Source organism: Rhipicephalus sanguineus, chromosome 8 (assembly GCF_013339695.2).
Source record: "Rhipicephalus sanguineus isolate Rsan-2018 chromosome 8, BIME_Rsan_1.4, whole genome shotgun sequence".
Lineage (NCBI taxonomy): Eukaryota > Metazoa > Arthropoda > Arachnida > Ixodida > Ixodidae > Rhipicephalus > Rhipicephalus sanguineus.
The window spans coordinates 94034370-94060865 of NC_051183.1; the positions used below are offsets into that span (position 1 = coordinate 94034370).

Below are 26496 nucleotides of genomic sequence, written 5' to 3' on the forward strand. Positions count from 1 at the left end.
TTATAATCTTATAACTATACACAAACAGCTCAATGTGGTTTATTTAAGTATTAATCGACTGAACTTGGCCTTCTTCTTCTTCTTAAAAAAGTATTTATATTAGAATGCTCTAACTACTGTGAAGTACCTTGCTTTGTCAGCCGCATGTTTTGTTTAATAAGTGAGAAGTTAACGTACTGTAGTCATAGCAGGTTCTTCATACTCATCGTATGTACAACGCCAAACTAAGAGTGGGAAGTTTGCTGATGGAATGCTCAGATGATCAGGTTAAATTGGTTGTGGTCGCCGTTGCTGTAGTTATCTTTTAGCAGAAAGCCTCCGCCATGTCCACTCGCTGACGTTGCGGGACAGTGCAACAGAACTAAAAGGATGCAGTTGTGTCGGAGGGATCCTCAAGGTTCGCGCTATGCTCCATATTCTAGATAGAAGTTGTCTGGGATCAAGCTTGGAGCAGAAAGTGCGCCACTGTCGCCTGTCCAGCTTGCCTAGATGACGTTGAACGCGTTTATGCGTTCGCCTGGTTTCGCGAATGTCGTTTATAGACAGTGTTCTACGAGCACGCCTCTCAGATCTGCGGCGTATTGCTCGAAGTCTCTCGTACTCAATCCAGGCGGCTTGAGAGGCTTAGTGCCACTGTGCTTTGCTTGACATATAGCATCCACAAGTTCCTCGTACGTCATCTCAGATGAGTCCGAATCTTCGAGAGTTGCGCTCTACGCTTCGCAGTCAGTGCAGCGAAGAATCCTGCCTATCGTATGCCGCAGAGGGCAACCCAAAGAGATGTACGTTGGTACGTAGGTCGCTTCCGTGACTTTCTATGTCTGGGAACCAGGATGCCGCACGCGTGAGGCAAGATGCAATTATAGTGTCGTCAATCGCACTGGATCGATCTCCTTAGTAGAAGGTTGGCTGGCCGTCGTTGAGAACTACCAGGTCAATTTTATGAGGTACTTTGAGGAGATGCCGACCCCGTGCAGTCGATCTTATGCCACCCCAGGCTGGGCGATGTGCGTTAAAATCCCCTGTTATAATATGCGGTCCACGTGTTGCATCTAGTACTTCCTTCAGTGCACGTCAAATCTTGCTCGAGGAGGTATATATGCCGCACAGAATGACTCTGCTGCTGTGTCAGTAGACGCTAATGTGACGGACGAGCCGTCCTCTTTCCGGGAACTGCTTAGCGCCCCGGCTTCAGTAAACAAAGCATCATCTTCTGGACCTGACTCCATCAGCTATGCTGAGCTGTCACATCTGGGTGTCAATGCGAAGATGCATATTCTTGCTATTTTCAATGCCAGCTGGAAGAGTGGCCACCTCGAGCCTAGTTGGAAACGGGCTCGAATCATCCCTGTCCTCAAACCTGGCAAGAATCCAACAGCTATCAACTCATATCGTCCGATAGCTTTTCTCAGCTGTATGGGAAAGATTATGGAGAAGATGGTGCTGATGCGTCTGTACTGGATTGTGGTGAGCGCTAACGCCTATCCCCCACATATGTCGGGATTCAGGAAGGGCCGCATCAGCATAGATAACGTCATCAGTCTTGCTAACTGCATTAGGCTTAACAAACTTGCACATAACGTTACTGTTGCTGTGTTCCTCGACATCAAGGGTGCGTTTGATAACATGACACACGAGGCGATCTTACACACTCTGAGGTCGGCAGGAGTCAGGGGCTGTATGTGTTGCTGGATTTCGCACTATCTCACTGACCGGTCGGTGTACATGACTGCGAAAGATAGCGACACCACTTTTCATACAGTGCCTCATGGGGTTCCTGAGGGTGGTGTATTAAGTCCGACTTTATTATTTCGCTAATTGGCCTGGAAAAATGTGTCCCTGCATTGGTTGAGATATCCTTATATGCAGATGACATTTGCATGTGGTGCAGTGGTCGCAACCGTCGAGCACTACGCGCAAGACTACAGAAGGCCATTAACTCCATTGAGACTTCCTTACAGACGCGTGGACTATCCATGTCACCAGACAAGTGTGCCGCCATTACCTTTACCAAACGGGACAAGTCGCACTACAAGTTAAAGGTTGCGGGCTCTCACATCCGATACGTGTCAAGTCACAAACTCTTAGGAGTGACCTTCGATAGATCAATGACGTGGTCTCCTCACATTCGATCGCTCAAAGAGAAGCTCGCATCAAACGCGAACATCTTCCGCATGAAGTCAAGTAAAGCTGGAGGCTGTTCCGTGAGTGCACTACTGCTCATGTATACAGTGCTATGTGAAGGTCTCCTGCGGTACAGTATTCCTGCACTACAGGGCCTCACCAAATTCAATCTTCAGGTGCTCACGAGCATGCAAGCCAAACCGTTGAGGGTGTGCCTAGGCTTACCGAAAAACACATCGAAAATAGGGACCTTGACAGAAAGCAAACGTCTTTCGGCTGCCCTGCTAACGAAGCAAGAGTTCCTCCGAGTCTGTCTGCGTTTTGCGGCCAGGGTACAAGATGATCCAGTTGCTTCAGTCAGCACTTCTGAGGTGCGGATGTTGCTCCCCCTGACCTATGAAAAGCCGTCGATATTGACGAGGCCCCCATGGCACCTTCCTTCCTGGACGATAGTCACGACAGTGCCGGGGTTCAAGAGCAAGAGAAACACGCCTGGGGCAGCGTTGACATACTTTGTTCTCGAGCACCTTAACACCAACTATAAAACCGCTGTCACGTTTGTACAGATGGGTCTGTCACACATGGATCATCTGCTGTAGGTGTGTGGATACCGTCGATGAATGTCACCGTCGTAACCAGTATCAGTCACCGTACTTCCGCCACTGCCACTGAGCTGGCTGCACTGCGGAGGGCGCTTGCATATATCAAAGATGAGAGACCCGACTCTTGGGTGATATTCTCCGACTCAGGAGCCGCACTGCAGTCCTTAAAATCACCACGTACGCAAGATCAACTAGTCCTGGACATCAGGCGCCTAGGCAGTAATGCTCATGAGCTACACCACGATGAAGTACTGTAGTGGCTACCAGCTCACCGCGGCATAGAAGAGGATTTTCGTACTGACACTGCTGCCAGAGCTGCACATGATACGGCATCTGAGAAAATCGATATTCCTTTTTCAAGAAAAGATGCAGCGGCTTTGGTGTCTGTGTTTGCGCGGAATCTACAGCGAATAATATGGTGCGATGCAAATAACCAGTACGAACTGCTGCACAGAATGGACCCGACGTGTAGCTTTTATATGCCACAGGGACTAACCAGACAAGACGAAACGTGCAGTCACCGACTGAGTCTCGACGTTGCCTATACGAAATACTTCAAGCACAAGATCAGGCAGTCGGACTCACCCACGTGCACGACAAGTAATAGTCGGGAAGACTTAAAGCACGTACTCTGCGACCGTTCCTGTTACGACGCCGAACGAGAGACTCTGAAGGCAGAACTTGATTTGCAACGCGGCTAGAGCTTGGAACTGCGGCACCTCCTCGGTCCGTGGCAAGACAGCGGTTACGCGATGCGCAACACCAAAGCGCTGTTGGTGTTCTTGAGGAACAGTGGACAAAACCAAAGTTTGTGAATGACTCTTTTGTGTATGTGACTGTATGTGCCGTGTGTGTGTATGTGATTCATTGTATATACCATAGTCATCACCCGACACCGGAGTAGCAAGTCAGGCGACAAACCACGCTAATAATAATAATAATAATAATAATATCTGGGGTTTAACATCCCAAAACCACGATATGATTATGAGAGATGCCGTAGTGGGACAAACCATGCTAACCTCTCCAGGATTTTCATTAAAGATTATTAGCTCTCTATCTATACCTGAGGTTAAATTTGGGTAAACTTTTTACACTTCCGGTAATATTTCCAAAATGTTATTAAACACTGCTGTGTTGTCGCGGTATAGGGCGGCCCCAGCCTGCACAATCTGTTTGTGCAGATTCTTCCTTGATTTAAAACAAACGGTTTTGAAAAGCAGGTCATCTGATCAGCTCTATTAATATAAAAAATCGCCTCAGATCAAGCACACACACACACATATATATATATATATATATATATATATATATATATATATATATATATATATATATATATATATATATATATATGCGGCGGACGGCGTGAGCGACGACAGCCCCTCCCACTCGCGATCGAGTTGGTACGCCACTGACGCAAGCAAATAACAGGTGGGGTCTACTTCATCGGAGAGGAATGACGATTTTAGTTGGCCTCCATATCCGTCCTAATCGCAGCTGTCATTTTCCGACAGCTCCGAGGACCTTGTGCACGAGGCATGGTCAGTCACAGACATGGTACGGCTGCTGCGACGCGGTCATCTTTGCCCTCAGCGTCTGCTCTTCACAGCCTTCGCAGATGCGCAATGGCGGGACCGGCATGCCTTGCACGATTTCCGGTTTTTGCCGACTTGCACGTCACGCGAACACAGTGCTGCTCGTTTGGGTTTCGGTGTCGGTGCTGCGCTTTTTTTCTATTTAAAGTTATTGTCCAACTTGCCGAGTATTTCTGCTATCTGTGAGGGTTCCAACGTGGGCTTGTTGGTTTCTCATTTGAAAGGCTTTTAGTGTAGCACGAAGGAAACACGGACACGAGAAGGCACACAAGAACACTACACAGCGCTACTAGCAACAACATGTTTATTTTCAAGAACGAGACCGCTTATATACCACGAAAATCAGGCCCCGTGGCAGGAGCGTTTCAAAATCATGAAAGCACCATTACTTTGGCATACTCAAAAAATCGCCGGAGTTCGCCTTTAAGCAGGGACAAAGCTATAACAGCGAATCATATTTAATACAGGGGTTTCGAAAGTAATCAATAAAGTACCGTTTTTACATGAATTCTTGGATAACATTTTATGGATAAATTTGAAGATTGCTCTTTAAGGGCGTTGTGCGGTTAAATACTTAATGAAGCAAATTACGGGAGAGAGTGGGTTGCTTTGGAGTTTATCAGTCTTTCGAGAAGGTTTTCCTTGTTCGACAAGTGAAGTAAGCCACTTCCGTTCCTAAGTTAGCTGAAACAAGGCCAAGTATAGACAAACGCCGTCAGCCGTGCCTACATGGTATCAAGCTTTTGAGCTTGGCAATGCAAAAGATCCATCAACCAGCCCTAAACTCAAGATTTGTCAACGAACTCAGTTTTCATTAAATTATTATGAAATCATTTTTATAATAACGCTTATAACGGTTAACCAACAAATTTATTCAAGACTCTTGGGAATGTTTTATGAAGGACTGTCGTAAGAAGATAAATTTTCGCAGTAAAAAAAAAACTGTTCGTGCATCTCAAAGCACGGGCCTTGAAGAAGCCACTAGAACGTGATTATCAACAGTTGCCTACACATTTGTAGACGCTTTTCACTTAAATTTGCAGTGCGAGCTGGTCAAAGACATGGGATACTCCTGCCAAACAAAGGCGGTCGCCACAGAAGATGGGTACATTGTCGAGGTTGATCGGGTGTGGCAGAATACAACGGCTACGCTATTTAATGAAGACGCCCGTGGGAACCCGGTGCTCCTTGTTCCGGGCATGCTTGACGATTCGGCGACGTGGTTCCTTAACTACCCTTCCCAAAGCGCAGGTAAGAAGTGAGCACAAGATGCAGACTATCATTTGACTCGTCGGACACAAGCATCTTTGAGACACTAAAGTTATTATTTAGGCCAGTTTGTATGGCATTAGTGGGCGTAACGCTGCACACGAGCAATGATATGCACGACGCCTTGTGTGTGACAGTTCCTTCTCGTGTCCGTGTCCCTTTATACGCTACGTTACATCCACTCATCTTTGAGTCACTATTTTCATTAACAGATCTCATACTCGCACAAGTAGCTACGCTTGTTGTTGCAAGAAAATCAAAGTTTCGATGGCATTTACTTTAGCGGGCTTTTTATATTGGGGAGTGCGTAGAATTGATTACAGCTATACCGTACTCACTATTTTAATGATGTCGCTTTTTCTATGTATGCCTAATTGCCATGGTAATATTGTTCAATTATTTTATAATTTCCTTATGCATCTTGGTTTGTTCTACGCTGATGCTTTAGGAGAGGCAAGAAATGATTATTATTTACGTACATCTCTTACTTCGCTCTAAGCATCAATTATTGTTAACAGCTCTGTGCTGCACTAACACTCTCGTGAATAACGTCATTGATTTTATTTTGTACAAGATGGTGCCATTAAAGTAGAATCTCATTAAAGTTATAAAATAAGAACGCCCCGCTAATCAAATGCCCCGTCCTATAGCAGATGTTCTTTCCTTAAATCCTATGGAATAATTTATTCGCAAGCTATACCGAGTTCAAAACTGCAAATTTGTAAGCCTCAATTTTGTAATATACATCACGGTGAAGCACCCCCATCAAACATGTTTACCATTGCCAAATTCGTTCAGCCTCAAATTTTGCCGATACAATGAAACGGCCTAGGGTATATTTCTACAAACACGCTGAAGTGTGCTCAACACTTTTAAGTTGACTTATTTTTTTAACGCGAAAATCCCTACTGCTGAACTTATCCCCACGCAGTGTTTGCCGCCCTGATGAACTTATCAGTAAATACACTTTTTATCGGTGCCACCTACGATGAACCTAACTGATTTCATGAATGCCTTCTCACTTTTTAGGGGGGGGGGGGAGGTAGTAATCATCGCGCCGTACAGCGGATACAGACGCCGCTTTATAGACTTTACTGCTTCCCAAAGCGAACCTTATATTTCGGTACTGAATATGCGTGAAATACTCTATATCAACGCAATGTCAATGTTCTTTTCGCAGGCTTTATGCTTGCTGACAAAGGCTACGACGTTTGGGCGATGAACACAAGAGAAGCAGCGAAACGCTGCCACCACAAGGAGTGGGACCAGTCAGATCCACGCTACTGGGAATGGAGGTAAGATTTTCTAAAGCACAGACGCTGTTTACTAGTGTAGTGATGCACTATATAATTAGTTGCACTTAACCCAGTGCATTATTAAGGTTTCCGTCTTAGCTGTCATACACTTTGTAATGCTTCAGATCCATACTCTAAAGGCTTGTGAGAAGAACAGATATCCCTGCAATAGACATATGGACGACATAAGTAATGCGGAGGAGCGTCCTCTATAAAGTGGGTACTTCGAAGCATCAAATAAACAGTGTTGTGTTGTTGGCCAGGTCATGAGATTATGGGGAATGTCTTCGCGCGTTACTTATTAGCTGCGGGCAAGTGTTACCGGGCGCAGTTTCTCCTTTAGATATTTTCAGGCTTTCTCCAATTGTGCGGCTCGTCCTCAAGGCTTCTAACGTCTCACACGAAAAATGCTATTTTTTCTGCTCTTCTACACCGTACATATTCTTGTTCTCTGAGGCTTACAAAAGTACGTTTCCTTTTTGAAATAAAATTGCGTCGTGAGCCAGCTTTTGCAATATGGTGCCATTTTTTGTATGTGCGTGTTCATGCATGTGTGGACTTGTTCGCCCTTGTTTCAGTCTATTCGAATCAGCTGATTTTATGATGCGAAAATTGTAGGCAGGCCGACAAACATCGTGCCTTTAGCTCCAAGTGGATGTTCCTCCTGTAATACTGTGGGTCATTCCTCCAGCCCACATTGCCTTTTCTACGTATGCCTTTTAAAGTAATGTTCATTATTAAGCGATTCATTTATTTTCAGGAAGTACTCGGTCAACATTCAAGCGTAACAAGTGGATATCACAGCACGTAACTTGCATTAAAGAAATCACCTTTAATCAAAAATTTGTTCTTGACTGTTGCAGCTTTAATGAGATCGGTCAGTTCGACGTTGCTGCCGCCATCGAGCTTGCCCTGACAACGACGGGTGCCTCAACTCTGGCGATTCTGGCTTTCTCGCAAGGTTTTACGTCGAGCCTAGTGCTGCTATCAACGAAACCAGAGTACAACGCCAAGGTAATTCGATGAAGCCACAGAAAATTAGAAAACAGATAGTTTATGCATAGACTAGTTGTTTTTCTCAGTGTTAAGCAGGCCGAACCTGCTACCATGTTGTCTCTCAACAGTTTGCACATTAGGCATCCAATAAAATTACGGTACTGTATCAGGTTAACGAAATTCTTTGCAGGGTTAGTCGCTTTAAATTCTTAAATACTGGATAGCGCGGATTCGACACAGGACAACGAATGAACACAGACGCACAGGGCAAACGCTACTCGCACCCTAGCTTTATTCCGAAAAGCTTTCCCTACATATAAACACAGTCGCGTTAACACGCGCAGGCTCACTGCCCTTTCCAGTCACACAACAATCATCGAGATCGGAAGATCAAGAAAAATACAGATCATAACTCTCTTTCTAAGAACTGTTTTTCTTTGCCACGCAGCAAAGAAAAACAGTTCTTGTTTCACTGATACAGTTTCATCTTTCGCTCTAATGTGATGAGTTTCCGTGTGTTCTCTGGCATGCGCATTTCCATTTCTCCGCGAATCGTCTTGATGATTGCTGTGTAACTGTGTCGGGCAGTGCGCAGCTGTGTGTATATGCGTGGAGACTTTTGTAATTAAAGCTTAGTTGCGAGTAGCGCTTGTCATGTGCGTCTGTGTACTTCCCTTTTTCCTGTGTCGATTCCGGGCTATCCAGTATTTAAGAATTTAAAGCGACTAACCCTGCAAAGAATTTCGTTAACCTGATACAGTACCGTAATTTTATTGGATGGGCGCAGCAAACGTGGTCCTTTCCTTAGCAGTTCCACGTACCGGAATCTTCTAATGTCAAGAGCGCATTTCGGTAGGGGAATATTAGACAACATGGAAATATCCAGTTTCCCCCTTACGATGCATGATGAAACATTGGGAGGTCACTGGGAGGTCATTTAGAGGTCATATTACTCAGCGCGTTTGAAAAAGTGCAAAGTAACTCGGAGAGCGTCCAACTTCAGCAAACAGTACCGACTACAACAGCAAACCTTTTCTTCTTGGCAAGTATTTTAATGAGTCGTTCGTTAACAACATTTCGTTCCTAAGACTGCACACAGTACAAAACGCGATGAATGACGCGATAGCCGTGTAGGTCGGTGAGATCAGCGCCCTACATTACGAGACAGAAGTCACTTGACAGTTGTCATAAAAAGTTGCATTTCCTTATACTCGCCAGCAAGGCGTCAATGTGGAATGATTTGAAATTTCAACTCAAGATGGTCTTTCGAACACGCCAACTGCCTTCTCCGAGTTAATATAATGCGACATACTCATCAGAATACACAGTACCGTCACATGCCACTGCTGCGTAATCAAGTTTCGTAATGATCCGCCCCAATGGCAGTAATCCTAGCTCCTAAGTGGTGTTAAATGGGCTGATACTTAGGGCATGATCTGCCTTGAAGTCGTATGCTGGGGCAGCAATGTGAGGTTGTGCTGGGAAGCATGGTGGCTGTATTGGCATCCCCTTGAAGCGTCTCGTTAGTCAGGTGAGCGAGCGCACACCACAGCAGGGCACTGCATATTCTCTGCTCGGCCGTTGGCCGACCTAATCACCTGTATGAAATTTTAATGCGTTCCGCCTACACAGCCATTACTAGGCCGCCCCAAAGTTTTCCGTCATTAAGGCTTACATAAGGACGTTCTGCGTAGATTGATTACGTTGCGTTCTGCTTGCTTACGAAGCGAACAAGAAATACCCGTTCTATTTTCTTCACCAGGTCGATATTTTGATGGGCTATGCACCAGTTGCAAGCGTGTCGCATACTCGCTACCCGGTGTCTGCACTGATATCCTTCAGTGACCTCATTTTTGTAAGTATCATGCATGCGGTGGGGATTGGAAGAATGGCACTGTACTAGACGCCGTTTTACAGCGAAAGCTGTCATGAGATCACAACAAAGGCCGTTTTTGGAGCCGTAGATGCCCGCCGCCGCCACTGCCAGTGTCAGTAACTACTACAGCGCGAAATACGAGAAAAAAGAAACTAATTAAGAAACAATATCCGCAATGAAACGAGGTTTGAACCTGGGCCCTCTGCGTTGTAGGCCCAGTATTCAACCTCAGAGCCATGCCGGTTTTTTTTTCTTTATTAGCCTGGTGCAAGAGGTACAGTAAGATAAAGATACACACAGATACAATAGTTACAAATTGATGCTTGAAACTGCTTTGCAAAAAGACCCTATACAGGCTTCATGTCGGGAAGGAACCACATTAACATATGTAATGTAGTGTGATAGAGCAGTAAAATAGCAACCAAGTGTCACACAACGCGAATTCTGTAACGAGGCGTCACACAATGCGAATTGCGCAACGAGTGGGTTGTTGAATGCTTCCGACCCATTACAAAGGACTCTGCGATAACTCTTCATCGTCATCAGCCACAGCATCAACAAAGCGTCCATAATTCCTTACAGGTGTTTAGCGGGTACCACGGTTCTCCGCAGAATGACGAAAAATTGCATAATGGCTGCTTCTCTACTTCGCAAAAATTGTGATGATTTATAGCGTAATGGGTTCCTCGCAAGTTCCCTTCTATTGGTTGCCAAGGAAGCGCACAAAGCTCCCGTGATTGATTTCCTCAGGGTCTCCATAAAGTTAATTCTATCTCTCTCTCTCTCACGTTAACGCATGTTATAAAGCGTGGTGGGACAGTTAAATAACGACCGGGCGTCACTCAATGCGAATTACGTAACTAGTGGGTCGTTTAAAGCTTCCTACCATTGCAAAAGGCTCAGCCATAATTCTTAATCGTCTTCTACCGTCGCACCAACAAAGTGTACATAATGCCTTACAGATGGCGCCTCGCTTCCCCGAACAATGACGAATAACGTCGTGGTGTGTGTTTCCAAACTTCACAAAAATTATGATTTGTGGCGTAGTGGGTACGTTGCTAGTGTACTTGTATTAGCAGCGACACGAGAGATGGGCTCCAGAAATGCCGCTCTTCCAGTTCTCGCTGTGACTGTGCTGCGCTTTCAGCGCAGCCCTGGCGATTTTATTTAAGAGGTTTTGATAAGACACGAACAATGGCGCGTTGTGTAAGAAAATATATTTCATAAATATCTTGTCCGTATGTTTCTCTGGGCACTTAATTTGCACCAAATACACAATAATTTTCTTGGCGCGTGTCCTTTTTATAGCGCAGCTGTCTGCGGCTAGTTCCGAGATTTCGTACCGTCCTCGTGGAAAAACTATTGCTGCCCTCTTCAGAGCTGTGAGACAGCTAATTGGTATTGAAGCATTAAAGTGCAACCCCTGGCGGCATCTATTGAGTTGCTGGGGTTTTACTTTTATGCAGTAGCGTGGACAAAATGTTGCTACCGGAGCTGGTATGTGAATGTGGGCCCGCACGCTCCGAATACGTTGATCCTCTAAATTGGCAACCTTGGTGGCTGAAAATACAAAGCACTCACATGGTACAGATTTATGCACATTCTGCAAGCGTGGGTCTTACCCAGTGGGCTACAGACCCACGCTTGCAGAATGTGTATAATATGTGCCATGTGAGTGCTTTGTATTTTTTACCACCAAGGTTGCCAATTTAGAAGAGCAACGTGCCTGCCAGAAAAAACGAAGGCACCAGCAAAGAGACTGTGAACTGGCGCCAGCGGCGCTTCGAGGACCAGTAAACAAAGGTGCTAGAGCCTTCATATTTTATATAAGGTGGCTTATATTGACCCTCACAAAATATCATCTCAGCAGTGTGTTTCCGTTTGGATATCAAGCAAACATTGAGGGAATGTTTGTAAGCTCGGTGTTTCTAAGCAGGATTCGCCGTATTGTGTGTTGCAGTGATGCTTTCTTCAAGAGACTGTCCATTAGTGAAATAAGAATGGAGTACCTCGAAACAGATGATGCAGTACGGCTCAACGCACAAATAGCTGTTGAAGGCTGTTGATGTCTTAGAGAAACAGACAACGACGCTTGCGTCGGCGACGAAGAACACTACTGCTACTCAACCTGGACCGACACCGCGGTCTCCTACTCCGAGAGACCGTCAGACTCCTCTTAAGCGACACCTGCCGCCAGTGCCGTCCCCACCACCTGCGAATACATATCACAGTAGGAGTGCCGAAAAGACGCAGAGGGGTTTGAAAGCGGCGGCAGATGTCGCGTGGCCCTCACTGCTACCACTGCGCACTCGTAAAGAGCCGGATAAGAATGCCCCTAAATGGGCCTAATCGTGCATGGATGATTTCTACGATGAAAACCTACAAGTCCTCCCTGTGTTGATGTCTCATGACCACGATCAGAACGACAACTCCATCGGCTCAATGCGCACTGCAAATTCTAGATTCCCTGGAGCCAGTCCTTGCAAGCCTTTTTTCACATCTCGAATTCCAGTCTACTTTTCGACAACCGCAGAGTAACCGATCTCAAGTATTTTTCGGTGGTCAACGCCTGCAATGCACAGAGTGGTGTGCGTAGCACTTGATTACTAGCAGTTTCTCTCGCAATATGTAACGAATATTACACTGCTGCAACTGCGGATAGCCAAAAGTTCAAACACAGTTGGCGTGCCCCAACACGAAGCTGCGCTCAGACTTCGCATTAGCGAGTATCGTAATCTTCGGCGAATTTTTGTTGTCCCGACTCGCGCATCTTATTCACTGCATTTGGTCCATTGCAGCCTTCTATCACCTAAACACACATATTTCTAAATACAAGATGATGGAATCAGCACGAACGTACCGAAATATCCTCAAAATTGGAAATGTATTCGCTTCCTACTCAATAAGTAGACTTCTGCATTGTGCATCTTGTTCAAAGGCTGTTTAGATGTTTACGGCTTGAAATAATACTAATAAAGACAGAAAGTCTTGCTAGCTGTCTTAATCTGTCAGTTATCCTACGATTCTGTTGCACTGCTATCAACGTAGACACAAAGACTACGTGCGATGTTTAGTACGGCAGTTTGTATCTGGAAGTGCCTAAATATGTTGTGCGATTTTCTTGAATCGTTGATACTTATTGGTTCGTGGTGCTGTCTAATGTATGACCCATATATATATATATATATATATATATATATATATATATATATATATATATATATATATATATATATATATATATATATATATATATATATATAGTGTGAAATAAAAACGGAGGTCGCTGTTTTAATATTTCGTTTTTATTCATTATTGGCCTGGTGAGCCACCGATGGCGGCGCTGCGAACGGCGCTCCGGTGACGCAAAGGCGGGGATTCGACTTTTGTCGTCTGCTAGGCTGCGGCTAGAACAGCAGCATTTTCGTTATAGTTCGCTCGCGTCGCACGGCGTTCCTCGACTACTAGCTGTATTTTCGTGCAATGATAGTTCTTTAGGTGGCTGCTAGCATTACTGGAGGTGAAGAAACGTTAACATTTAACGTATCTTCTATATACACAGGGCCATCGCGGTCAGGATCATGCCACCGAGTTCGTAGCATCACACACTGGGCTGGATGGCGTTGAAAGAGCTTAGGTGCAAGCGCCAACGTCCCGCAAATCGAGCTAAAGAGAGTCTACGCTGCATTGGAGTGAAGCGCGATTAATTTCACGGCTTATTCGCAAAAGTTAGCGTTATGTAAACAGACTTGTACGAAAGTTCACACTTAACTCCCAATTGCAGTAAGTACACAAAACGTTTGCCGACAAAATAAAATTGATAACTTCATTGACCAGCGGGTTATTGGGACAACTAGCGTAGATTGGGCGAGTTGGATGCACATAAAACTTGTTACACGAACTATCGCCTCCGAATGAAACGCCAGCAGTGGTGCGCGTGGTACAGTTCGAACCATTATGATTAGGGATAGGATACGCTCTTGCGGTTTGCCGCTCGTGAGCCAGATTCATGCTTTCGATTCCGCAGTATTGCCTAATCGGGTGTTTGTGCCTGTCAGTGGTGATGACAGGACTGGGAGCATTATACAGTTCCTAATGCTTGGGGAACGCGCTTCGCTGTTCGTGTTTCATTTGCCACCAATAATATAGCTTGATAAACAGTAGGAATAATTGAAGAATATGTCCAGGAAGAGGAACAAGAGAGCTCTTTCTCATCATTCTTTTGGCCCCTTTAGCTGGTTATTGCTATTCTTTACCACGCTGTAACAAGTTTAACTATTTTACGATGAAAGCTTTGGATTCCTGATCAAACGCGAAAATGCACGGTCGGCGACCCTAGTCAACAGCGTCAAAACGAGTGATGCAGAAAATCCTCACACGATGACGTCCCCTTATGACGTCCTCGTGACATCACAGACCGCCAAAATTTATGACGTCATATCGTCATGTCACATGATTACGTCATCACATGGCATCGTCGGTTTGCATTGCCTCCGTGATCGTTGCGTCCATCACGGAGGCAATGCAAAACCAGCTGATGTATAGAAAGCTTGCAATGCCTCCGATCCTGCAGGCAGTGCAAAACCACGTTTCGTCCAAAAGGCATTCGGAAGAGGGCGGTGAGGGAACAATACATCGACTGAACAAAAAGAAGAAGATGGACTTCGCCTTCGAGTCGTCTTAGGCAAATGCGCAAGGGACCCTGCGAGTCTTTTTAGTACAGTGACCGCATCACGCCCTATCAGTAGTGGACCGTTGAGAGTGAATTACGCTATTTTATACCAAATACATCTTACTACGATTTTTGATGCGAAAGCTTTGTATTTATCTACGTTGGTATGATTACACTAATTCTGTTCAGCATGCGTTCAAACTGCCGGGAACGAGTCAGGAAACGTTAATTTATTAACGTAGGGATTAAAATATGCTGCAAAAATAAAGAAAAGACAACTACGCACAACCTACGATATATTTCATATCACCATCTCGCATCCCTCTTTGACGCGTGCCTCCTCAACCTTTTTATTTCTTGTTTAAACTTCAGCTACATACGACACGCTTACACGGCAGCTGCTCAAAACTGGGATTTAATCAAATGATGTTGCCTTAACGACGATATATTTGACTTGAATGACATCACACGTCACTTGTCACAGGTTTAAAACTCCGAACAAAGGAACTGAATCGAAAGAGCATGGCTTGGCAACCGAACATGTGCAGCACGCGGTACACGTGTATTGCGCTTTAACGCAGACACGGTATCCGAAGCCGAACGCTGAAATTAGTGATTGAAAACGGGCCGGAAAGTCATTTTGAGTGCGCCGCGGCCATAGAACAGTCGCGAAAAGAAATCGTCGCCATACATGCAGACGTACACATTGATGGTTAGCAGACGGCAACAGGAGCAATCGACCCTGAACGTGCTCCTGACGGCAGCTCCGCTGGATTTTGCTGGGTATTTTGCTTGACCAATCAGTACAAATTGCTTGATGAACTTGCCAATTCATGTTTCAATAACTCGAGCAAGAGAGACTGGCCGGTAGCGTCGAGGAGCCTTCACGTAACGAGCGCGTGCGCAAAGAGCGGCACCCGACTCCCCTCTCTGACGTCACACGCGAGAGGGCGCCACTCAAAGATCTCGAGGCCAATAGTTTTTCGTCGCCAAACGTACAATAGGTATAAAGGCACATATTTCCATTTTCTCCACGGTACCCTTTCTTTCTATTTTCAGCTTCTCATTGATCCTTTAGGAAGGGGTGGTCGGCTGAGCTTCCCAGGAACCACAGAAGCGACCGGTAATTTTTTCTGCAGCATTTTCGGTGGAGAGCTTTGCTCTGTGACGCTATTTCTCGCACTCACAGTGACTCCTCAACAAGTGAACAAGGTAAGCTCTGTCACGTGACCAGCATTTCCTGAATGCGAAATGATGACCTAAAGAATAGGTGTCCCAACTTGAACGATAGGACGAGAAAACGTTACTCCAAGTTAAGCCATTAACCGGCGACTAAATCCCTGAACAAGCTTAGGCAGCAGGTAGTGCAGCCTGCCACTACACAACGAATTGCATTTGACATCTTCTAACCTGGAGTCTCATTTTCATGAGATACTGAATCTGAATTTAGGAATACAAACTGGACGCTCCCAAAAATTAATCGCAGTTTGGGCGTCATTTGAGGCCATCTGGCGATACCCGGTCCCTATGAGCGTGTCGCCATCTTAAACATGGCATAAAAGTGATTGCGCGTGATACTTCAAAGGAGGGTGAAGGCTTAAAATAAATGGGATGTTTTTATTTATTGAAGTATGATTTGATATGACAGCCTGCGCTTTATTGAATGTTTTGCAGACGTCAATAAAATGACAAACACGTTCATTTGCGAACTGTAATTTGCTTTGTGCAAAAATATGTGAATATAAAGAGCCATTGTGCTAGTGGCCCCGTCTCAGTTGTTTTTAATCAAGCCAAGAAACCTCACCTAAATTAGTGAATTATTGAGAGGAATCTTGAACGCCCTTTACTAGCATGAAGGATATCTAACAGAAATTCGAAGCTCCTTCTTCATTAGCAGAAAATCCACGTTATAAGAGGTTATTGAGTTGCAGCATCCTCACAATATATGGCAATACTGTTCTATTTGATATATTTACAGCATGCCCTAGGTTAATACATTGTATACTGGTAATTGAACCATTATCAAAATATGGAAACTTGATTTCATAGCAGGGAACAGCGCAGATACACGAGACAAGAGAGGTTGACAGGACTTGATGTCAACACCCGTAAAACACTGATATGCATAAGCGTAGAACTGAAACAACGGGGACGGGACCGGGAGTAACCTACACACAAGCGCTAGTTTTGAACAATGATATATTTGAAGCCGGATCAAAAATATGTACATTAAAATTGCGGTCAATCAGGCACGCGCAAATGTGGAGGCATGAAGGAATGAGAATTCTTTTCTAGATAGTGACGATGATGGTGCGCTGACACCATCTTGGCCTAGTTCATGTATTGTAACCGATTCAACAATAAGCCGCGTGGTTTCATCTTGGTGCATGCGTATAACAGAGAACTCATCTAGAACAGTCGAATCACCCACACGTGCGGTAATACGCGGATAAAAAACCATCGACACCCTTCTTTACATTGTTTTCGTACCCTCTAAGCGTGTCGTTGAGGCACAGTCCCGTTTGTCCTACTTAGTATTTTCCACATTACAGAGGGAGCTGCTACACAACATCTTTGCATGACAGGGACGTGTTTTGTGAGTTTTATCATAGCCGCGTGCTTTGCGAGCAGTTGGTTCGCTGCGCCTGCACAGTTTCCGCAGCTTGTTTGGAGTTGTGAAAGCCACGCTAAAATTTACTCGAACGCCCAGCTTTTTCATGTTGTGGAAATATTGTGCATGTTTCGCTTGTGATAAACCTTGCGGCACGTGATGTGTTCTGTGATAAAAATCACAGAACACGTGACGTGCCATGCAAAGAAGGTGCTGTGTACCAGCTCCCTCTGTCGTGTGGAAAAACTACGCAGGGCAGGTTCAGCGACAAGCTTACAGAGCACAGCAACAAAGTGAAGAAGGATGGCGATGGTTTGTTATCAGCGCATTGCCGCACGTGTAGGTGTTTGCGTGTTTCTGATGAATGTTCAGTTGTATGCATGTAGCAAGATGAAACGACGTCATTGGTTGTTCAACCGGCTACAATACGCGAGCTAGGCAAAGATTGTGTCAGCGCATCATCATTGTCATTACCTAGAAAACAAACGTCATGCCTTCATGCCTCCACATTTGCGCATGTCTGAATGACCGCAATTTTCATGCATATAATTTTGATCCGGCTTCCTATAAATCATTATTGAAAGTTAGAGCTTGTGTTTGTGTTACTCCATGTCCCGTCCCCGTCGTTTCAGGTCCGGTCTTAACAATATGAATATGTCGCCCCAACAAGGCCGAAAATTTACCCCTGCTGAGGATATCTAAATGTCAGTGCATGATCAACTCGATTCTTTGCATGATTGTATGAAATCATGGTAAATTGCTGTCGACGCACGCGAAACACTGACTAGTTGTGAATTTCCGTGCATCAGCACGTCGCTTGTTTGAATAGCTCACCATTAGATGCGCCTTTTCTGAACAAGGGAGAATAGCGTGCCTGCCGTCTTTCATTTCAGGGCTGCATTCATGAACGTTGAATGCTATTGAACTTCCACGTAGTGCACGACTTAAAAGATCCTTGACGACCTCATATTCCCAAGAGAGTTTCATGTATGTACGCCAGAGCAGTGTTGGTGTCTGTTAGCTTGAAGGCAATGGTGGAGAGGAGGAAGGCACAATAATTAGAGTAGCAGTGTGACCACTACATTTCGATATATAGAGAAACATTATGAAAAACCTGAGATAACCACGCTAAAGGACGTTTCATGTTAATGTGTGTGCGGATATTGTGCCAGTGAAAGATTTTGCCTTACGCTAATGAAGTTAAGCTATTTTCGTACCTGAAAAGTCGCGACAGTATTATATACGACTCGCCACAATAGACTTGTTTTAATTTGCTTTGATGTGTACAATGACGTCAGCAATCATTTGTAAGAATTTCCCCCTTTTTGGCTTATACGGCCCGAGAGCTGTGGTCGGAAATAATATATCTATGATAATTTCTCACATTTAACGCGAGCAATCTTGAGGTCATGATGTTCATACATATGTCCGGACCCAGTCACTTTGCTGACTTCAGCAGATGAAATATCCTCTGATTTCAGACAAGGACCCCGGTATACATGGCCCACACGTATCAAGGAACTTCAATAAAAAATCTTCGTCATTTTGTCCAGGTATGAAACGGCGGGCAAAATGGAGCCTTGTCAGACATTACTGACCTACGCCAGGAACGCAAACTTGCATCTCCCAAAGCGAACGAGCTCTTACAAGCAACTGAGCCATTGTCTACACTGATCGGTGATCGTAGCCACGCTCAGTAACATGTCTTGAAGCCAGTGAAAAACACAGGGGAAGTTAGATAGCAAGTTTAGCTGAAACGTGGAAATGTTGAGGTCAAGTTAAAAAATATTGCCGAGAAGCGACCTTGGAAGGAATCTGCATAGTTGAATGTAAATTGAAAATGCCACCGGTATCAAGACGCGTTCCCCAGATTAGGAGTGCTGTTCCTTGCTGGATGATCACATTTTGAGAGCTGAACAGGCACTCTTTGGCAGTCACGACAGCATAGCCGGTAGTTAAGCATTCAGTCTTGGTGCCCTCCAGATTGTTTTCTATCTACCTGTTATTTCGACAGGCTAGATGTCCTTTATTAACCAGAAGATACGGTAACGACGTGTCTTTCGTGCTCCACAGCCGTGACCAGTTCCACTCCACAGCCTCCACACTCGTGACCAATTGAGGCGCTAGATTCCAATCGTTCACCATGGACTACAGCGTTAGGACAGAGCTAACCGGGAATCCCCAAAGCGCGATAATTCCATTCAGTAGACAATCACATTCCTGTGTTTCAGTCGAGTCATCTGTGAAGGCGAGGCCATTCCTCCCAGGCTGAGAACCTTGCTGAAGTAAGTGAGCGCAATGAATACGCCTGAGATTATATTAGACATTCCGCCTGTGCAGCACACATATACCTACCGGATGCGCGACAGACCACATGGTTAGGCGCAAACTCATTGGTTCAGTGTTACTGGCTCCGAAAGGCTCACACCACTGCCTAAGCCATGCAGGAGAAACTAGGTCCGTCGTCTCTAACTGGCGTTTGGACTTCTAACCACGATTTCGTTCGTATACCATCTATGGACATGAACGATATTATGTTTTACGACGGGCTGCTGTAAATTGCACAAGTAAATGCATGGTCATATCAGGTAAATTATCCTGTTAGCCGTTCACGGGGTGTTTCTTTAACGCTAGATGGCATAGCAAATGATCGCATCACCCGAGCGCAATGTGACGCGAGTGCAAGTGCACAGCGTGCGAGTCAGACATTGAGCATGATACAGTTATAAAAGTTTTAAGGAATCTTTTCAGCAGTGGTGCCAAGCCTCAAGGAAGTGCAGGGCTGGGAGGTGCTACTAACCGAAAGGCAGCAGGCACTGCTGTATTTTTGCTAGGAGCTCGGGCTTGTGCACGTGGATAGTGGATGCTCATGCGAACGGGGCCCACCAAGCCATGCATTATTGAAGGACAGTGGTCGATTTCTCATAGAGCTTGTTCGTGCCCGTCCAAGCAACTGAACATTGACCCCGCCCGCGCTTTTTGCGTGTGCAGCGCTAGGTCTAAGAGTGAGCAAAAAAGGCAAAGGCGGTGGCTTCCCGCGCGCTGTCTTGCTGTCTGCGAAACTAGTGAAGTGCGTTGTTTAGGTTCCGCACGAAAGCACGTAAGCAAGAAGTGCTCCGTTAACTATTGCCAGGGGTAGCTCAGTTCATCATACCAACGTTGTGAAAAGGAATGCCTGGTGTAATCAAGCAAGATTTCTCCATAATAAATGCGAAGCAGTTCTTAGGAAACCTTTGGCACTTTGAGCGTTTGTATCTATCTATCTATCTATCTATCTATCTATCTATCTATCTATCTATCTATCTATCTATCTATCTATCTATCTATCTATCTATCTATCTATCTATCTATCTATCTATCTATCTATCTATCTATCTATCTATCTATCTAGCCGCCTACCTCTGGGAGCTCTCATGATAGCGTCCTTAACTTGGTCCAGACCAAAATTGGCATGGGAGCGTAAGAGGATTTGACGAATATGACTGTGGGGTCATGACATGAATAACGTGAAGATCCTGTCGCTTACATCGTACGGGTATGCGCCAAAGGTGATTGACAGTTTATACATACCCAGAAACGGACGAGAAGAGACATCGATATATTAAATGCGAGAGCGTTAAGGAAAACCTATATCGGCAGCGTTTAGCCGATGAAAGGAAATAATAAAAATTAGGATCAAAGCAGGAATAGAACCCAAGCATTCTGCGTGGAAGTCAGATATTCTGCCACAGAGCCACGCCAGGTCTATACACTTGTTTGGAAAAACAGCCTATGCAGGCGTAATGCTCGTGGAACGTCAATGGTGGTGTGGTGCTGGCTATGTGATCTTACAGGAGAGCAATAAACACTGCATATGTGCTCCTACGATACAGGCGTCATGCCAGATTACCATGTGTGGCTCCAATCTTGGCTCCGCTTTTATAGTAGTCTGATAAACATTACATTTGTATCTGTGTGATTCAGCAAGCTATATTGAAGCATTGCTCGACCCCGGAGGAGTACATTAACGAAAGTTACATATGATAATCACATGACTGCACCATAAGATGGACTTAGTTTCGATAATACTGACATATCTACTCTAACGTGAGGGCTGACGTTGCATCGCACCATAAGTTACCTTTAAACGCCAGCGTTGTCAACGTGCCCGGTAAGCCCACGATGTGCACACAGCTACCATATTTACAAAAACACGTCGATTCACATCGTAACGCTTGGCTCAAAGCCATAAAATACAGCATAGAATTACTCGATGACTACTTCGCATGTAACCGATTCCCACAAAAGTGGGATCCGCCGAGTTTTTTTGTTTATCAAGAAAGGAAATGTTTGTTGCAGTTTTCATTTGGGCTGCTCATGGGCACTACTAACCTTGTCGACTGCCCAAAACAATTATGTCGATATCAACGCTGTACTTGTGCAACGTAACTGCAGTTTTTTTAAGAGCAGGTGAAAAAAAAATGAATTGTTTTATGTATCATAGCTAGGGTAGAATTATGAAGCACGCCTCAGTGTGAGACTGCGGATTAACTTTGATGTCATGACATTTTTTAAGGTGGACATAAATCTATGCACATGTGTGTTTGTTAATTGCGGCCTCATTGAAATGCAGCACACTTGGCTGGGAATCGAATCCACGTACGTTAAGTAAGGAGGGCAACATCTTGGCGACTCGGCTACCATGGCAGGCAGATCCCACAAAAAAACAGAAAACAAAAAAACACAATACAAATTATAGTAGAGGTGGACATGAATTATAGCATAATGCGTGAAGTGTGCGTGATTCACATTTTCATAAATAAGCTGATAGCTTCTTAGGAAGATGGTCTGTGAGCTTTTGTGTAATATTGTTTTCATGGGCATCACTACAACTCCGTGAAAGAAGTGCCATTGCATGTCAAGCATCTAGTCTTTGAGCATCTAGTCTTTGATTATAATTTTTCAGCGCATCTTTGGTTTTCAGATCGCAAAGTCCAAGAAATTTGCGATGTACGACAACGGAAAGGTGGAAAATCTCCGGAACTATGGAACAGTGAGGAACTTTTGACATTTCTGACAACGAATGCTTCTTCTCAATCGTAATCGCAAAGTTCCTGTCGAATTACCTTAGCGCAATTAAAGTTTTTGGTTCGCATATAGTGAGGCTAAAAGCGGCACACAGTAATTGCAAATAAATATCGTTACGGGACTTGTAAACGAGGTTTATTAGACCTTTATTTACAGGTGATGGACAGCAAGTGTTTGCCAGTACTACGCGTTGTTCTTCCGATCTTCACTTCTGTGTTGTTGTTGCGCTGTTTCTGCTTCACTGGATGGGACCTACTGCAAAATTGCTCCTCTCACAGACGAAGCAGTCCGGGCGAGAAGTCAGCTGAGCAGTCGCCGAGCGAACGGCTTTAGGCGAGCGACTTGCGCGACTTCGGTTTTTGTTGACCATCTCCCACTGGCAGTGAGGCGTGCAATTCTATAATTCACCTCCCTAAGACGCTCAGTTGCGAGAAACAGTCCAGCATAGTCGGCGAGTATTTTTTGTCACTCTCCACATTTACATACAGGATTCCTTCACTACACAACCTCGCCAGGCTCGTAAGTTACTTGCCGGTGTCTGCTATTGTATGACGATTTCCACCGTTTTTTGTGAAGCCAAAGTTGGCAGTCGAGCGAGTCGCCGAACCTCCTCAGCCCGGGAAAGGGTTTCCGCGATACAAGCGTCGTCATGACTACAGAAAGGAAAGATGGTATCCAAAGTGTACATCGCTGGACTAGCGTAAAGAAGGAAAAGCAGGCTGTATCCTGTGGGCTCATGTTGCGCGGTGTTATAGGCGTATGTGACGAAAGGAAGCACTTCGTCCCAGTTCTTGTGGTCCGAGCTAACGTACGTACATATATATCATGGTCACGAGTGTTTCATTCGTGCGCTCAGTCAAGCCATTGGTCTGAGGGTGATAAGGCGTTGAATGTCGTATGTCGGACACGCGCAGACGCAGAAGTTCTTCAACCACATCGGCCGTGAACTTACGACCGACGGTGACTAATTATCACACGATGGGGAGCATGAAGAAGTATTATGTATTGCAGCGTGCACAGCGACACTTCGCCTGCAGGTTGCAGAGGGTAGCACTGGCTTCTCCCAGAACCGAGTCCGGTAGTCGGCGCATACTATGATCAAGGGATTGGCTTTTGGATGAACTGTAGAAACGGTCTTATCAGAACTTGTTGTTGGGCGAGTTGGTGAGTACTTAACATCGAGGTTTAGCGCTAAAAAAGACAGACACATGTGAGAGACAGGACAGGAGCGCCTGTCCTGTCTCTCACATGTGTCTGTCTTTTTTAGCGCTAAACCACGATGTTAGGTTCTATCAGGTTGACGCCGACTTGTTCGAAAGGTGAGCTGGGAAGTGCTACAGGATTTAGACAACCGGAGGGGGTGTTGGTAGGCCTTTTGTGACTTTGACACTCAGCGAAACAGGCTACGTGTGTCTCCGTTGTCAAGCGCATTTGAAGCCAGTAAAATTTTTGTTTCGCACGCTGGAGTGTCCGCATGGATCCTAAATGACCTTGAGTTTGGTCATCGTGCATTACACGCAGAACAGTAGAGCGGTGGGCTTCTGGCACCGCCAGAAGATAATGTGCACCTGTCGCGGAGAAATTCTTCTTACACAGCACTTCGTCCCGCCACAAACACGACCTTCTGATGAGTCTTATGCGGCAGATAAAAGAAGCTCTAGAGTCGGATCTTCACTCTGCTGCCTGGGATTTCCCGACGCCTGGGATATCTCGGTTTACGGTTGCCATTGCGCGGTTGCACAGAGGGGCACCCTACATTCGGTTGCACAGAGGGGCACCCTACAAAGACGGTCAGCGTCAGCATGTCGTCACCAGATACCTGTATGAGACAGTGAAATTGTACTCTTGCACACGAAGAACCCATCGTGCAACGCGTCCTGACGGATCCCGAAGAATGACGAGCCGGCACAGAGTGTGATGTTCGGTGACGATTGCAAACTGACGCCCATACAATTACGACCGAAACCGCTGAACAGCGAAAATGACAGCGAGACATTCTTGTTCAGTTACCGCATAGTTACTCTAGGGTTTGCTTAATGACCGACTTGCGTAGGCGATGACGTGTCCTGTGTTACCCAAGCGTTGAACCACCACAGCATCAACACCGACGCCATTCGCATCTTTGTGGACCTCTGTTGGCGCGGTAGGACTGCAGTGTCGTAGTATCGGCTGTGATGTCAGCAAGAACTGCAGCTGCCGAAAAGATGCTCAACACTCGGGTGATCCACTGGCACGGGCGTCCACTCGAAAAAATTTACAAACTCGTAAACCACTCTATTCTCAAAGGAGTTTCTAAACGTTATGCATTTGTTTGCCATTTTTCTTATGCTTTAGTGGGATATAGGGCTCTTTGTGAACACTAAAACAACCCAGAAAGAGGGCTATCGTGATTTTCTGTTTTCTAAAACTTCGCGTCGCTATACGCTTTTGTGCTTTACGCTTGAAACGTCACGAGTTTGCATACTCGCGCTGATTGTGTTGATAACCTGATTATCCATGGGCAATCTTATTTTCAGTCGATGTATTAACCCTTGCCCCCTGCCCTTGGAAGCTGTCTGCACCTAACGTGTTTTTGCACTGCCTCCATGATCTGGAAAATTGCAAGTTTTCTCACCTCACCTTGTTATGCACTGCCTCCGGGATCGGCATCTTTGACCGACCGATGATTTGACGTGATGACGTCATCTAAGGTGAAATCCTAATGACGTAGCACAGTTTAGCGCTCTGTGACGTCATTCGGACGTCGTGAAGCCCTAATCTCTGATCACGTGACAGCATCGCTCGTGTTGACGCCGCCGATGGTCATTTGTTTCTCGTTTCATAAGGTATTTGAGGATTTCGCCATACGACATAACTTTTAACTTGAACAAGAGCCGATAATGTCATACCAGTTTGCCGACGCGTATCTCAGAGTACACCTAGAAAGGGGCACCTCTTTGAGATCTGCTCCGCCTGGCGCCGGAAAGATGCGAGCAGCTCACAATCTTTCAATCAACCAATTTGATAGTTCTGATTCACTACTCTGGCAGGTAATTAGCCAGTATTTTACGTAAAGTTGGTCTGCGATAACTGTTTCGAATGACACTTGGATTAGAATAATCGATTTCTATTTTTAAGAAGGATTTTTCTAAATATTTGGAAAACTCGCGGTAAGTGCTCGACCAGGTATGTTTCGAAGAGAAACCAGAGTGTCACTCGGTACTCGTGCCAATAAACAGCAATTAAGGCACAATGGAATGCCCGAAATATGCTCACTGTGTGAATATATTGGCTGTGTTCCATTAATGAATAAGAATGTGGTAACACGAGAACAAAAAAATCTACACCTATACGGCGACACGTACACTGTTTCTCCCCTTCTACGATTACTTCGAAGTAAAAATACTGTTGCGTAGTCGCTGATTGCGAAGTCGTCCTAATAAAGTATCTATTTTAGCATTAATGTCTCTGTCGAATCGTCAGAAAAGTAGTGTCATTAGCACGTGTAGAGGGTTCTTTTCTTTTAGCACGGATGTGAATTTCAGAAACGAGGCAGGTGGTTGTTCGCCCTCCACACAAAAGTGAGAAAATCCACGTCAGTTCAAGCGTGGCTCTGACGGTAAGCTTGGGGGCCCCACTTGAAAGTATGGTACTACCACTCTTGGGCGCATGCGCAAACAAGGCGGAAGTGATGTTGCAGATGGATACCTGCAGAGATGCAAATTTCGCAGGTCTCCTTGCTGGCGAGACCGTAGTTATAATGAAAGACGAGGACAGCAGTGGAGAACGCCACACGAGCGCTAACATTCACGTTTGCTTTCGACTCGCTGTATTTTTCACGGCCCTCGTTTTACGAAGGCAGAGACCAAACACGTAAAACTTGGAGCACTGGGGATGCGTCTAAAGACGTGAGACATTGTGAACAATGTTTCTGTGCTACGTAGTGTTCTTAGTACAAGTTTAATCACCGCGAGATGACTACTGCACATCTATTATATTGTAGTTATGTATTGTACCTGTTAGTGGTTAAGCTGTCGCATGTATGTTCTTTTTAAATTATTTGTCTTTTTCTGGTGTGTTAATATGTCACGTACCAAAACTAGCGCACGTGAGGTAACGTAGCACGTATGTTCTCTTCCAGGTGGAGCCCCCCGAATACCCACTGAAACGCATAAGCGTTCCGGTGGCCCTCTTTTCGGCTGTTGGAGACCGGGTCGCCAATCCAGTAGACGTGGCGGACCTTGTGAAAACGCTCGACTCAGTGGTCGTGCTGGACTACGTGGTGCCTATAAGAAATTTCCGCCACGATGATTTCATACTCAGCTACAAAGCGGCCGTTGTGCTTCACCAAGTGATGATCGCCACTTTAGCCAACTACACAACCACTGCTCGCAAAGTTGTTTGACG

The 26496-nt window shown here is 45.3% G+C and overlaps 1 protein-coding gene across 1 annotated transcript; it reads left to right on the top strand.

Moving 5' to 3' along the window:
• Nucleotides 1–1437: 1437 nt before the first annotated feature.
• Nucleotides 1438–26496, top strand: LOC119403388 (gastric triacylglycerol lipase). The gene is made up of 8 exons (XM_037670327.2): nucleotides 1438–1467; nucleotides 5368–5575; nucleotides 6774–6888; nucleotides 7752–7902; nucleotides 15492–15644; nucleotides 18525–18596; nucleotides 22007–22075; nucleotides 26231–26496. Exons 1-8 carry the CDS (start codon nucleotides 1438–1440, stop codon nucleotides 26492–26494), a joined length of 1062 nt encoding a protein of 353 aa, XP_037526255.2. The 3' UTR covers nucleotides 26495–26496.

Excerpts from the sequence above, each read along its gene's own strand:
- LOC119403388 (XM_037670327.2), top strand. The coding sequence starts at position 1,438 with ATGGTGCTGATGCGTCTGTACTGGATTGTG. Across the intron at positions 5,576-6,773 it reads CTACCCTTCCCAAAGCGCAG|GCTTTATGCTTGCTGACAAA; the intron begins GTAAGAAGTGAG and ends TTCTTTTCGCAG. Across the intron at positions 6,889-7,751 it reads CCACGCTACTGGGAATGGAG|CTTTAATGAGATCGGTCAGT; the intron begins GTAAGATTTTCT and ends TGACTGTTGCAG.